Raw genomic sequence first — 13,840 nt, 5'->3', positions numbered from 1 at the left:
ACCTCACATCACTTTTTTTTATGCAGTCAGGGTCACGTCATACACTACATGGGCAGAAGTATGTGGACACCCCTTCAAATTAGTGGATCCAGCTATTTAAGCCACAATGTTGCTAACAGGTGTATAAAATTGAGCACACAGCCATGCAATTTCCATAGACCAACATTGGCAGTAGAATGGCCCGTACTGAAGAGCTCAGTGACTTTCAACGTGGCACTGTCATAGGATGCCACCTTTCCAACAAGTTAGTTTGTAAAATTTCTGCCTTGCTAGAGCTACCCCGGTCAACTGTAAGTGCTGTTATTCTGAAGTGGAAAAGTCTAGGAGCAACATAAGCTCAGCCACGAAGTGGTAGGCCACACAAGCTCACAGAATGGAACAGCCGAGTGCTGAAGCGTGTTGCGCGTAAAAATCGCCTGCCCTCGGTTGCAACGCTCACTACTGAGTTCCAAACTGCCTCTGGAAGCAATGTCAGCACAATACCTGTTTGTCGGGAGCTTCATGGAATGGGTTTCCATGGCTGAGCAGCCGCACACAAGCCTAAGATCACCAATGCCAAGTGTCAGCTGGAGTGGTGTAGAGCTCGCCATCATTGAACTCTAGAGCAGTGGAAACGCGTTCTCTGGAGTGATGAATCACACTTCACCATCTAGCAGTCCAAGGACAAATCTGGATTTGGCAGATGCCCTAATGCATAGTGCCAATTGTAAAGTTTTGTGGTGGAGGAATAATGGTCTGGGGCTGTTTTTCATTGTTTGGGCTAGGCCCCTTAGTTCCAGTGAAGGGAAATCTTATTACTACAGCATGCAATGACATTCCAGACGATTCAGTTTGGGGAATGCCCTTCCTGTTTCAGCATGACAATGCCCCTGTGTGAGGTCCATACAGAAATGGCTTGTCGAGATCAGCGTGGAAGAACTTGACTGGCCTGCACAGAGCCCTGACCTCAACCCTTCCGAACACCTTTGGGATGAATTGGAACGCCGAGCCAGGCCTAATCGCCCGACATCAGTGCCTGACCTCACTAATGCTCTTATGGCTGAATGGATCCAAGTCCCTGCAGCAATGTTCCAGCATCTGGTGGAAAGCCTTCCGTGAAAGCTGTTATAGCATCAAAGGGGGGACCAATTCCATATTAATGCCCATGATTTTGGAATGAGATGTTCGATGAGCAGGTGTTCACATACTTTTGGCCATGTAGTCTATTTCAAATAATATTTATTACAAAAGTTATTGTTCGATGATAATTACTAATGAAACTTGGTGCTTGGTTTCCCTGCGAAAGCTTGTCATATTAACAATGTACCTTGCTGCAGCAAGTATTTTGAAAAAAGTTATGTTTCGATGCCCAGAACAGTAGATGTTTTTAAAGCTTCTTATTCGATGTGATTTTTCTTTCTATTCACACATTTTACTGTTTTATGCGGGGATTGGTTCTATGTTATTTGACAAATCGAAATGGGAGAATACATTTTTATTACATTTTGACTTAATTTCTGAATGAATGAATTCATTATTTGGATAATGTATTGATGTCACATATGACTTGTATTGTCACATAGAAACACGGAGGAATCCTGAGGATTTTCCCAGAGGCCAAGGCGCAGTTCGTCGACATCGAACCCAAGTTCGACCGCCTGCTCTTCTTCTGGTCGGACCGGCGGAACCCCCATGAGGTGCAGCCGGCATACTACACCAGGTAGGGTGATCTCTTAGCTTGACCTCTGACCTTTTGACCCCAGAGAAAATGTCAATACTCCTGATCTTGGATCCAGGGTTTTCTGCTTGTCTTCCATCACAATCCCAAACCTCCTGTTTTGTGTTGCTTATTGTAATGTAATTTAAGTAAAGCATCCGCAACAGGCCATTTTGAGAACTTGGCTGAAGCCTGAATTGTGACATAGTTTACATTAGGTTAATGCATGCCATGATCTATGAACAGACATTATTGTACAGTGTTACCACATTAAGCAACACCACCAACAATATCCAGCTTTAATATATTGGAAAATGCTCAATACTGTTAGAAAAGTTGGACCATGACAAATGGTAGTGTTGGTGTTAGTAGGTATACCTATTATGTAAATAATTGTATGTTAGTTGACCTCTCTGTTTCCGTTGTCTCACTCGCTGTCCAGGTATGCCATAACAGTGTGGTATTTTGATGCCGATGAACGAGCTCGGGCCAAGGAGAAATATCTAACAAGTAAGATGGAGTCCTGGGCACGTATTCATAAAACATCTCAAAGTAAGAGTGCTGATCTAGGATCAGTTTTGCCTTTTGGATCATAATAAATAAGATAAAATGATCGTAGATCAGCACTTGATCCTAGATCAGCAATGTGAGACTAAGAGACTTTATGAATACAGGGTCAAAGTGATCATCATAAGAACACATTCATAAGAACATATTTTTTGTTTGTTTTTTTGTGTTGTTTGTAACTGATTTTTTAAACTTATTCTGTACATAATGTTGCTGCTACCGTCTCTTATGACCGAAAATAACTTCTGGACATTAGAACAGTGATTACTCACCACGAACTGGCAGAAGCTTTTTCCTTTAACAAGTCCGACGAGCCCACGTGAAGGACAAACTGCTTTCCTGGGAACAGGCCCAAATCCCTGTCATTTGTGTGAAGAGAAGATGGAGAAAAAGAGGAAGGAGGTTGGGCTGCCTTCTGAGAATTCATAGGCGATCGAATAAACCTCCACTGCTTTCCGTTCTACTAGCTAACGTGCAGTCATTCAAAAATAAAATTGACGACCTACAAGGAAGAATAAACTACCAACAGGACATTAAAAACTGTAATATCTTATGCTTCACGTAGTCCTGGCTGAATGACGACATTATCAACATACAGCTAGCTGGCTGGTAGTACGCTGTATCGGGAGGATATAACAGCGATGTCTGGTAAGACAAGGGATGGCGGCTTATGCCTATTTGTAAATAACAGCTGGTGCACGATATCTAAGGAAGTCTTAAGGTCCTGCTCGCCTGAGGTAGAGTATGTTGTGATAAGCTGTAGACCATACTAACTACCTAGAGAGTTTTCATCTGTATTTTTCATAGCTGTCTACATACCACCACAGTCCGGTGCTGGCACTAAGACCGCACTCAATGCACTGTATTCCGCCATAAGCAAACAGGAAAACGCTCATCCAGAGGCGGCGATCCTAGTGGCCGGGGACTTTAATGCAGTGAATCTTAAATCCGTTATAGCAAATTTCTGTCAGCATGTTAAATGTGCAAGCAGAGGGAAAAAAACTCTAGAGCACCTTTACTCCACACACAGAGACGCTCTCCCTCTCCCTCCATTTGGCAAATCTGACCATAATTCTATCCTCCTGATTCCTGCTTACAAGCAAAAATTAAAGCAGGAAGCAACAGTGACTCGGTCAATAAAAAGTGGTTAGAGGAAGCAGATGCTAAGCTACAGGACTGTTTTGCGAGAACAGACTGGCATATGTTCTTCCGATGGACTACACTCCATCAGTCATTGGCTTCATTAATAAGTGCATTGATGACATCGTCCCCACAGTGACCGTACATACCCCAACCACCCCAACATACCCCAACCCGAAGCCATGGATTACAGGCAACATCTGCACTGAGCTAAAGGCTAGAACTGCCGCTTTCAATGAGCGGGACTCTAACCCGGAAGCTTATAAGAAATTCCGCTATGCCCTCTGACGAACCATCAAACAGGCAAAGCGTCAATACAGAACTAAGATCGAATGGTACTACACCAGCTCTGATGCTCGTCTAATGTGGCAGGGCTTGCAAACCATTACAGACTATAAAGGGAAGCACTGCCGAGAGCTGCCCAGTGACACGAGCCTACCAGATGAGCTAAACTATTTCTATGCTCGCTTCAAGGCAAATAACACTGAAACATGCATGAGAGAATCAGCTGTTCCGGATGACCGTGTGATCACTCTCTCCGCAGCCGATGTGAGTAAAACCTTTAAACAGGCCAGATGGATTACCAGGACGTGTACTGCAAGCATGCACTCACCAACTGGCAAGTGTCTTCACTGACTTTTTCAACCTCTCCCTGTCCGAGTCTGTAATACCAACCTGTTTTAAGCAGACCACCATAGTCTCTGTTCCCAAGGACACTAAGGTAACCTGCCTGAATGACTACCGACCCGTAACACTCACATCTGGAGCCATGAAGAGCTTTGAAAGGCTGGCCATGGCTCACATCAACACCATTGTCCCAGAAACCCTAGACCCACTCCAATTTGCATACCACCCTAACAGATCCATAGATGATGCAATCTTTATTGCACTCCACACTGTCCTTTCCCACCTGAACAAAAGGAACACCTATGTGAGAATGATATTCATTGACTACAGCTCAACGTTCAACACCATAGTGCCCTCAAAGCTCATCAATAAGTTAAGGACCCTGGACTAAACACCTCCTTCTGCAACTGGATCCTGGACTTCCTGACGGGCTGCCCCCAGGTGGTAAGGGTAGGTAACAACACATCCACCACACTGATCCTCAACACAGGGGCCCCTCGGGTGCGTGCTCAGCCCCCCCCCCCCCCCCCCCTGTGCTCCCTGTTCACTCATGACTGCACAGCCAGGCACGACGCCAACACCATCATTAAGTGATTAATGATTAATGATAACACAATAGTGGTAGGCCTGATCACCGACAACGACGAGACAGCCTATAGGGAGGAGGTCAGAGACCTGGCCGTGTGGTGCCAGGACAACAACCTCTCCCTCAACGTGATCAAGACAAAGGAGATGATTGTGGACTACAGGAAAAGGAGGACTGAGCATGCCCCCGTTCTCATCGACGGAGCTGTAGTGGAGCAGATTGAGCTTCAAGTTCCTTAGTGTCCACATCACTAACAAACTAACATGGTCCAAGCACACCAAGACAGTCGTGAAGAGGGCACGACAAAACCTATTCCCCCTCAGGAGACTGAAAATATTTGGCATGGGTCCTCAGATCCTCAAAAGGTTCTGCAGCTGCATCATCTGGTTGCATCACTGCCTGGTCTGGCAACTGCTCGGCCTCTGACCGCAAGGCACTACAGAGGGTAGTGCGTACTGCCCAGTACATCACTGGGGCCAAGCTTCCTACCATCAAGGACCTCTATACCAGGTGGTGTCAGAGGAAGGCCCTAAATTGTCAAAGACTCCAGCCACCCTAGTCATAGACTGTTCTCTTTGCTACCTCACGGCGGCAAGGGGTACCGGTGCACCAAGTCTAGGTCCTAGAGGCTTCTAAACAGCTTCTACCCCCAACCCATAAGACTCCTGAACATCTAATCAAATGGCTACCCTGACTATTTGCATTGCCCAACCCCCCACCCCCTCTTTTACGCCACTGATGCTCTGTTATTATCTATGCATAGTCACTTTAATAACTCTACCTACAGTGGCTTGCGAAAGTATTCACCCCCTTTGGCATCCCCCCCCCCCAAAAAAAAGTCAAGACATGAAACTGAAACAATGACGCCTGGGGAAGGAACCAAAGGGAGTGGCAGGTAATCAAGGAGGTGATGGAGTCCAGGTGAGTGTCATAATACACGTAACGATGGTGACAGGTGTGCGCCATAACGAGAAGACCGGTAACCTAGAGGCCGGAGAGGGAGCACACGTGACTGCACCCCCTCCCCGACGCGCGGCTCCATCCACATGACATTGACCAAGATGACGATGCCGGGTATCAGGAGCGGAGCGTTCACCTCTGCTAAGGCGCGGGAACCTGTCGATCCAGCTTAGGTGCGGGAGCATGGTGACCTAGAGCGCTGGAGAGAGAGCATACATGACAACTTTGTAGAGCCACCCTTTGCAACAATTACATCTGCAAGTCTTTGGGGGTATGTCTCTATAAGTTTGGCACAACTAGCCACTGGGATTTTTGCCCATTCTTCAAGGCAAAACGTATTCAGCTCCTTCAAGTTGGATTGGTTACACTGGTGTACCCCAATCTTTAAATCATACCACAGATTCTCAATTGGATTGAGGTCTGGGCTTTGACTTGGCCATTCCAAGACATGTAAATGTTTCCCCTTAAACCACTCAAATGTTGCTGGAAGGTGAACCTACGTCCCTGTCTCAAATCTCTGGAAGACTGAAACAGGTTTCCCTCAATAATTTCCCTGTATTTTGCACCATCCTTCAATTCTGACCAGTTTCCCAGGCCCTGCCGATGAAGAACATCCCACAGCACGATGCTGCTACCACCATGCTTCACTGTGGGGATGGTGTTCTCGGGGTGATGAGAGGTGTTGGGTTTGCGCTAGACATAGCGTTTTCCTTGATGCCCAAAATGCTCAATTTTAGTCTCATCTGACCAGACTACCTCCTTCCATATGTTTGGAGAGTCTCCCACATGCGTTTTGGCTAACACCAAACTTGTGTGCCTATTTTTTTCTTCAAGCAATTACTTTTTCTAGCCACTCTTCCATAAAGCGCAGCTCTGGAGTGTACTGCTTAAAAGTGTACTGCTTAAAGTGGTCCTATGGACAGATGCTCCAATCTCCACTGTGGAGCTTTGCAGTTCCTTCAGGGTTATCTTTGGTCTCTTTGTTGCCTCTGATTAATGCCCTCCTTGCCTGGTCCGTGATTTTTGGTGGGCGGCCCTCTCTTGGCAGGATTGTTATGGTGCCATATTCTTTCAGTTTTTTTTATAATGGATTTAATGGTGCTCGGTGGGATGTTCAAAGATTCAGATCTTTTTTTTTATAACCCAACAATGATCTGTACTTCTCCACAACTTTGTCCCTGACCGGTTTGGAGAGCTCCTTGGTCTTCAGGGTGCCGTTTGCTTGTGGTGTTGCAAGCCTCTGGGGCCTTTTAGAACAGGTGTACAGTCGTGGCCAAAGGTTTTGAGAATGACACAAATATTAATTTTCACAAAGTCTGCTGCCTCAGTGTCTTTAGATATTTTTGTCAGATGTTACTATGGAATACTGAAGTATAATTACAAGCATTTCATAAGTGTCCAAGGCTTTTATTGTGGCAAGGTGCTCTCTCCAGCGCAAAGAGTCAATATTTGCAGTGTTGACCCTTCTTTTTCAAGAATCTGTCTGCAATCCGTCCTGGCATGATGTCAATTAACTTCTGGACCGCATCCTGACTAATGGCAGCCCATTCTTGCATAATCAATGCTTGTAGTTTGTCAGAATTTGTGGGTTTATGTTTGTTCACCCGCCTGGGGAGTCTGGGGAGTTTCCTGGCCATGGACCCAAAATATTGATGTTTTGTTCCCTGAGCCACTTAGTTATCACTTTTGCCTTATGGCAAGGTGCTCCATCATGCTGGAAAAGGCATTGTTCATCACCAAACTGTTCCTGGATGGTTGGGAGAAGTTGCTCTCGGAGGATGTGTTGGTACCATTCTTTATTCATGGCTGTGTTGTTTGGCAAAATTGTGAGTGAGCCCACTCCCTTGGCTGAGAAGCAACCCCACACATGAATGGTTTCAGGATGCTTTACTGTTGGCATGACACGACTGATGGAGGCACTCACCTTGTCTTCTCCAGACAAGCTTTTTTCCGGATGCCCCAAACAATCGGAAAGGAAATTCATCAGAGAAAATGACTTTACCCCAGTCCTCAGCAGTCCAATCCCTGTACCTTTTGCAGAATATCAGTGTGTCCCTGATGTTTTTCCTGGAGAGAAGTGGCTTCTTTGCTGCCCTTCTTGACAGCAGGTCATCCTCCAAAAGTATTCGCCTCACTGTGCGTGCAGATGCACTCACACCTGCCTGCTGCCATTTCCGAGCAAGCTCTGTACTGGTGGTGCCTCCGATCCTGCAGCTGAATCAACTTTAGGAGACGGTCCTGGCGCTTGCTGGACTTTCTTGGGCGCCCTGAAGCCTTCTTCGCAACATTTGAACCGCTCTCCTTGAAGTTCTTGATGATCTGATAAATGGTTAGGTGCAATCTTACTGGCAGCAATATCTGTGAAGCCCTTTTTGTGCAACGCAATGATGACAGCACGTATTTCCTTCCAGGCAACCATGGTTGACAGAGGAAGAACAATGATTCCAAGAACCATCCTCCTTTTGAAGCTTCCAGTCTGTTATTCGAACTCAATCAGCATTACAGAGTGATCTCCAGCCTTGTCCTCATCATCACTCACACCTGTGTTAATGAGAGACTCACTGACATGATGTCAGCTGGTCCTTTTGTGGCAGGGCAGAAATGCAGTGGAAATGTTTTTTGGCGATTCAGTTCATTTGCATGGCAAAGAGGGACTTTGCAATGAATTGCAATTCATCTGATCACTCTTCATAACATTCTGGAGTATATGCAAATTGCAATCATACAAACTGAGGCAGCAGACTTAGTGAAAAATGTATATTTGTGTCATTCTCAAAACTTTTGGCCACGACTGTATATATACTGAGATCATTCGACAGATCATGTTACACTTAGATTGTACACAGGTGGACTTTATTTAACTATGTGATGTCTGAAGGTAATTGGTTGCACCAGATCTTATTTAGGGGCTTCATAGCAAAGGGGGTGAATCAATATGCATGCACCACTTTCCTGTTTTCTTTTAAACAATGTTTTTTTTTTCATTTCACTTCACCAATTTTGACTATTTTATGCATTTCCAATACATGAAATGCAAATGAAAATATATTTAAATTACAGGTTGTAATGCAACAAAATAGGAAAAACACCACGGGGGATGAATACTTTTGCAAGGCACTGTACCTGTACATATTACCCTGCATATTGACTCTGTACCCCCTGTATGTAGTCTCGCTATTGTTATTTTACTGCTGCTCTTTAATTACTTGTTCCTTCTATTTCGTATTCTTATTCATATTTTTTCAACTGCATTGTTGGTTTGGGGCTTGTAAGTAAGCATTTCACTGTAAGGTGAACCTGTTGTATTGGGAGCATGTGACTAATACAATTTGATTTGATTTGAAGAAAGAATAATTTATATGAAGTCATAAGAAATAAGAATTTGTTCTTAACTGGTTGAATAAAAATGAATAAAATGTGAATTCTTTCTTAACGGGTTGAATAAAATTGAATAAAATATAACTCTCCCGCTCACCCTCCTTCTCTATTCCGTCCTATAGGTGCAGGAGAAAAGGGAGTAAACGTAGAATTGAACAAGCCGTCGGATCTGAGCTAATATGAGAGAAGCGTCCTGCCATCACCCGCTGCTGCTGTGGACAGATGGGGAAAGAGGGATGGATGGTGGGAGAGAGGGAAGGAAAAGGGATGGTGGGATGTAGAGGAGAGAGATATGAAAGAACCCAACTTGGAATAGTCTGCTTTCTTTAAACTTTTAATATCCAAAGTTGACACACAACACACACAGAGACCCTGAATGTGATGTCATTGCACTGCAAGGAATCATCATTATTTGCCAAGTTTCTGTTTTTGCTTGTTGCATTGATTTTTGGGCTTTATTATGTGAAGAATGCCGGTGTAAAAATGAGCTATGGAGAAAAATAATATGTATTAAGTGAACCGAATGCAAAAAAAAATATTGTTGTGAATTTTGGGGTGATGAAAGAAGTGTACCCATATGTACTTATCTGTCAGACGGGTTGTCGTGGTCTCCATCGGATGGATCTCTCAGTGTTATAAAAAAAAGGTACAAAAGACTGTGCGTGATGTCCCTCGACAGGAGGTTGTGACACTGTCCGGCTATTGCCTGATGCGCACTATAGGGCCGACTCAAACCGCACTGCGCTAATTTGGATACTTTCTTTTCACATTATCCTTTGCATCACAATTCTAGGATGGTGAGCAACCACGCCAGACCAGTACAGTACAACTAGTCACGGCCCGGTTTGGCTTAGTTGAGTAAAAAGGCTATTAATAGCTCGAGCTGCACTGACTCGAATAAGATAGAAGTTTTCAAATTTTTTGCAAACTGCGGTAGTGATTTTCACATTGCAGGTATATTTTGACTGCGGTTCTGTTCTGTGTCCTGGCACTCATTGCTTGGTAACTGGGTCTTGTTCATTGGGCACCAAACAGAAGAAAATGGACTGAAACTGACATGCTCGTTTTCCGTTGCAAAACAGTTTTAAAAGTTTTCCTTGCGTGCCCTAATGAACACGTCCCTGTGTGCGCTACAGGAGCATCCTGACCTGCTGATCTGATCTGTCAGTTGTTGCAGATGTTAATATCACCTTTGTCTTAAAAAACAAAAACTGACACCTACCTATTAGCCTTGCAGTTCTGAAGTAGATTTTTATGTAAAAAGGTGGGTTTTGTATGTGCAATTTTAGTCTACTGCTGTATGGTCTCATCATTACAGCGTGTGTGTGTGTGTGTGTGTGTGTGTGTGTGTGTGTGTGTGTGTGTGTGTGTGTGTGTGTGTGTGTGTGTGTGTGTGTGTGTGTGTGTGTGTGTGTGTGTGTATCTGCACGTATGCATGTGTGCGATACCTTCACTAACCACTGAGCAGAGGTTGAAAGTGAGTGAGAGCGACTGCAAGAATACCGGCATGACTATTCTCTCTGGCTATACACCATCGCCATCATGTGGTCACATCTGACCAATGAGTTTATCAACAGGAGAATTGGCAGACCCAACTGAATGCGGCAGGTATCCTAGCGGTTAAGAGCGTTGGGCTAGTATCCGAACTCGCTGGTTTGAATTTTTGTTCAAACTGTATTTATTTGCCATTGATCTATTCATTTATCAATAAATCAGTTGACATGTAAATAAGACAACATTTAGAGAGCAGTGCATGTATGTATTGTTTGCATACTGAATATAAATTCCAGTATGTAACTACTGACCTTTCAATTGGTTACATTGTAAAGGGCAAGCTCAATCAAGCACAGCTGAAATATACATATTTTTTTCACCCATGTCTGAATTATATCCCTTCATTGCTGAGTCTCCTCAGGAGCTTCTCTTCCCAGGTGTTGTCTCACATCACATCCACAGGAAAGCCAATGACCTTTTTCTAGTCCCTACTCTTTTGGTGTTTACAAATGTATGAAGGAATAAAATATGTGCAAGGAATATGGAGGAAACTCCCTAAATAAATGTTGATGATGGCTCTGCCAACACTGTTTACGTAACAGCAAATGACAGTCGCTGTACAGAGCTGTTAGAGAGAGGTTGAGTGAATAGCAGACTCTGGCTTGTTCTGCTCTAACCAGGAGTATGGTCCCTACTATCAGGAGCAGGACAGGGGCCCACCTATTGCATTCAGAAAAAACACCAAGATTATTCATGATTTGGTCGTTTTTGGCTTTCGAGTTTACATCAAGAGCAACCAAGAAGACAAAGATCAGATGAGCGGTACCGGCCAGGATGAGAAATGTTCCAGCCAATGACCGTCACCTTGTCTATGGACAAATTCCACTTGAGGTATTCAGTGCACTTGGCCCAAGGATGCTGGTGATGGAGGTGATGGCCAAAGCTACAACCCAAATGTAATGGGGAAACAGAATAATTGCCAGTATGGACATCATCCACCCTGCCACTCCCAGGGTGTTGATCACAAACTCCATCCAACTCTGCTTCAGTGGGGCTTTAGGAGGTATTGGAGGGGTAGACAGTTCTGTACAGCATGGTCCCCCTGGTCAGGAGTGTGCAGACCACAATGGTCATGATAAATCCTATGACTCTCTGTCCATGCCCATCAACATGCTCTCTTCTACACCTGCCCTTTCTGGAGGAAGGGTGATACAGTAAAAAGCCCTCTGTCTGCTTTACTGTGGTGTCAAAAATTAGGCTGTCATGGAAACACAAACAATTCATAAAGATGTGGTTGTACATTTTCATTGTATTTACTATTGAGATTTTATTAAAATGAGAAAGTAATTTGGCATTGTGATATCAACCATTATAAGTGGGCAGGCACAGCTACATCCTTTTTGGTTCTTTATTCCGAACACTGCTTGACGTGGCCTCCACGCAGGGAGCCATAACTTCCATCTGCTCTAGCACACATACAAACCAATGGTGCATATAAACACTAGATGACTGACAGGTGGCGCTATTTTGAAGTGACTGTCACCATTTTTGTACACCTCCAACACTTTGTCAAGCATATTACATAACAGACACCTCAATGCATACTTTTAAATTGTATTATATGAACAAACAAAAAAAAATGTTTTTTCCTTAAAGTATAATTTTTTGAGACTACGAATGTTACTGTTCACTCTACAACAAATAAATGCTTAAATATATGTAATTTTGCCCTTAAATTGAAATAATGTAGCATTCCATTCATTCCTATGGAGGACTGCTCCTGAGAAGTACCCATATGGGGGACAGTGGCTTTAAAGTCTCTCAATGGCCAATACATATCAAATCAAATTTTATAATCAACAATCTAGTGTTTTAATACATAATTGATACAACCCCCTACAGCAGGATTCCCCAGCTGGTGGCACGCAGGCCAAATTTGGCCCCTGGGTGGTTTTATTCCTCCCCCAACACTTTTCTTATTTTCATTTTCATTGTTGGACATAAAAGACAACCAGGAAATCAGCTCCAAGTGATTTTAATTTTGGAAATCTGTTCCACACGATTCCCATGCATAACAGACACATGATCGTATACAAATCTAAGCATGGTTTGAAATGATCTGTTTGTGATTCTTGAGGTCAAATGTTTAACAGGTCAGGTTCTGCATCCTCTCAACAACCACATAGTCATGCCTTGTGTATTTTAGTGCGTTCCAGTTTACCACATTCCCTGGAGATAACACCTCCCCCTTCATGTAGCTTTGGATCTCACATGGGGAGAGCACTCTGTCCCACATGTGGACATCAGTCTCATGTCCGTAAAAGGAGTCATACACATCAAACCCACCAACGTATGCATCTTGGTCCTGACCTAAAATAATACTGGGAGTACCAGAGATGGAGCTGCCGGCTTGGAGCGCTTTCCTTGCACTTGGCTTCCCATTCACCCACAGTTGAGTCAATCCTGTGCTGGCATCCCACGTCCCACAAACAGAGTTCCACTCGTTCATTTTGTCTGGTAATCCCCAGAAATAGATACCTTGGTCCCCAATGTACACCCTGTAATTTCCCCCATCTCCCCTGAAGATTACAAAACCATCAGCATGAGAAGGCGTGGCCAATGAGAAAATGGTCAGCTCCTTTGTCTGGTAGTCGGTGAAAAATCGAACGCAGACAGTCACAGCAAAGAAGATTTTGTTCATGTCAGGGGTTATCTTGACATAGGCGGTGTTTGACTTCACTGGGAAAATGATTTGCTTCCCTGACATGTCTGTTACAATTAGAATAAGATTCGTTATTAGAGTTGCAAAGGGAGGAAACTTTCAAAATGTAGTGTTTGAAAATTTGTAGAACTTAGGAAAATGACAGGGAATTTTGCAATCCTATTAGTATAGTAAATACAGTAAGTACTACTGAAACACATGTAATTATTCAACAATTCATGATAGTATTTTGGGCCATCTCCAAGATTTCAGTCTTACCTTGTGGCACAGCATAGCAGCACGTAAAGACCATCAGGAGCCATGTCTGCAGCTCCATTTTGTAGTTTCACTTGGAGTAAGCACTAATGTTATGAACACATCCTCAAAGGATATTCCTATTTATAGTGTAGAAAACGGACTGAAAATGGGAGGAACTACCTGTATGCTCTTATGAATGCCAGCCAGACATAACACATTCCCCACTTCCTTGTTTTTGATATTGGTCTAGATTAGAAAATAGAGTCATCTGAGAATCTAAATTCATATGATTGATCAACATTGCCAGTTTATCAAGATGTTTTATGTTCTGCCATCAGACTTTCTAGGTTAAACCAATTTCTAGGTCAACAGGTGTATTAGTCGGCATTGTCACACAGTTATTAGGTAATGGTATTATTGAGAAAACATCATA

General features: G+C 43.7%; 2 protein-coding genes across 3 annotated transcripts in view; one reads left to right on the top strand and one right to left on the bottom strand.

Moving 5' to 3' along the window:
- The window catches only part of LOC139364518 (egl nine homolog 1-like), a 42,353-nt gene extending 30,601 nt beyond the window's left edge, over positions 1-11,752 (top strand). For both annotated transcript variants that reach the window (XM_071101306.1, XM_071101307.1), the window contains exons 3-5: positions 1,563-1,699; positions 2,139-2,206; positions 9,077-11,752. In XM_071101306.1, coding sequence (XP_070957407.1) covers positions 1,563-1,699; positions 2,139-2,206; positions 9,077-9,132 — 261 coding nt within the window. In that variant the 3' untranslated portion in view covers positions 9,133-11,752. The remainder of the gene's footprint in view (positions 1-1,562; positions 1,700-2,138; positions 2,207-9,076) is intronic.
- An 842-nt stretch (positions 11,753-12,594) lies between these two features.
- LOC139364519 (C-reactive protein-like) lies at positions 12,595-13,486 on the bottom strand. The gene is made up of 2 exons (XM_071101308.1): positions 13,429-13,486; positions 12,595-13,217 (listed from the first exon to the last, which is right to left on the bottom strand). Exons 1-2 carry the CDS (start codon positions 13,484-13,486, stop codon positions 12,595-12,597), a joined length of 681 nt encoding a protein of 226 aa, XP_070957409.1.
- Positions 13,487-13,840: the final 354 nt, after the last annotated feature.

The sequence above is a fragment of the Oncorhynchus clarkii genome, chromosome 13 (genome assembly GCF_045791955.1).
Source record: "Oncorhynchus clarkii lewisi isolate Uvic-CL-2024 chromosome 13, UVic_Ocla_1.0, whole genome shotgun sequence".
Lineage (NCBI taxonomy): Eukaryota > Metazoa > Chordata > Actinopteri > Salmoniformes > Salmonidae > Oncorhynchus > Oncorhynchus clarkii.
The sequence above is the reverse complement of the archived record's forward strand: the minus strand, read 5'-3'. Positions and strand labels throughout refer to the sequence as shown.

Coding starts and splice junctions, on each gene's coding strand:
- LOC139364519 (XM_071101308.1), bottom strand. CDS start 13,486: ATGGAGCTGCAGACATGGCTCCTGATGGTCTTTACGTGCTGCTATGCT. Junction 13,218..13,428: donor CTGCTATGCTGTGCCACAAG/GTAAGACTGAAA, acceptor TAATTGTAACAG/ACATGTCAGGGAAGCAAATC.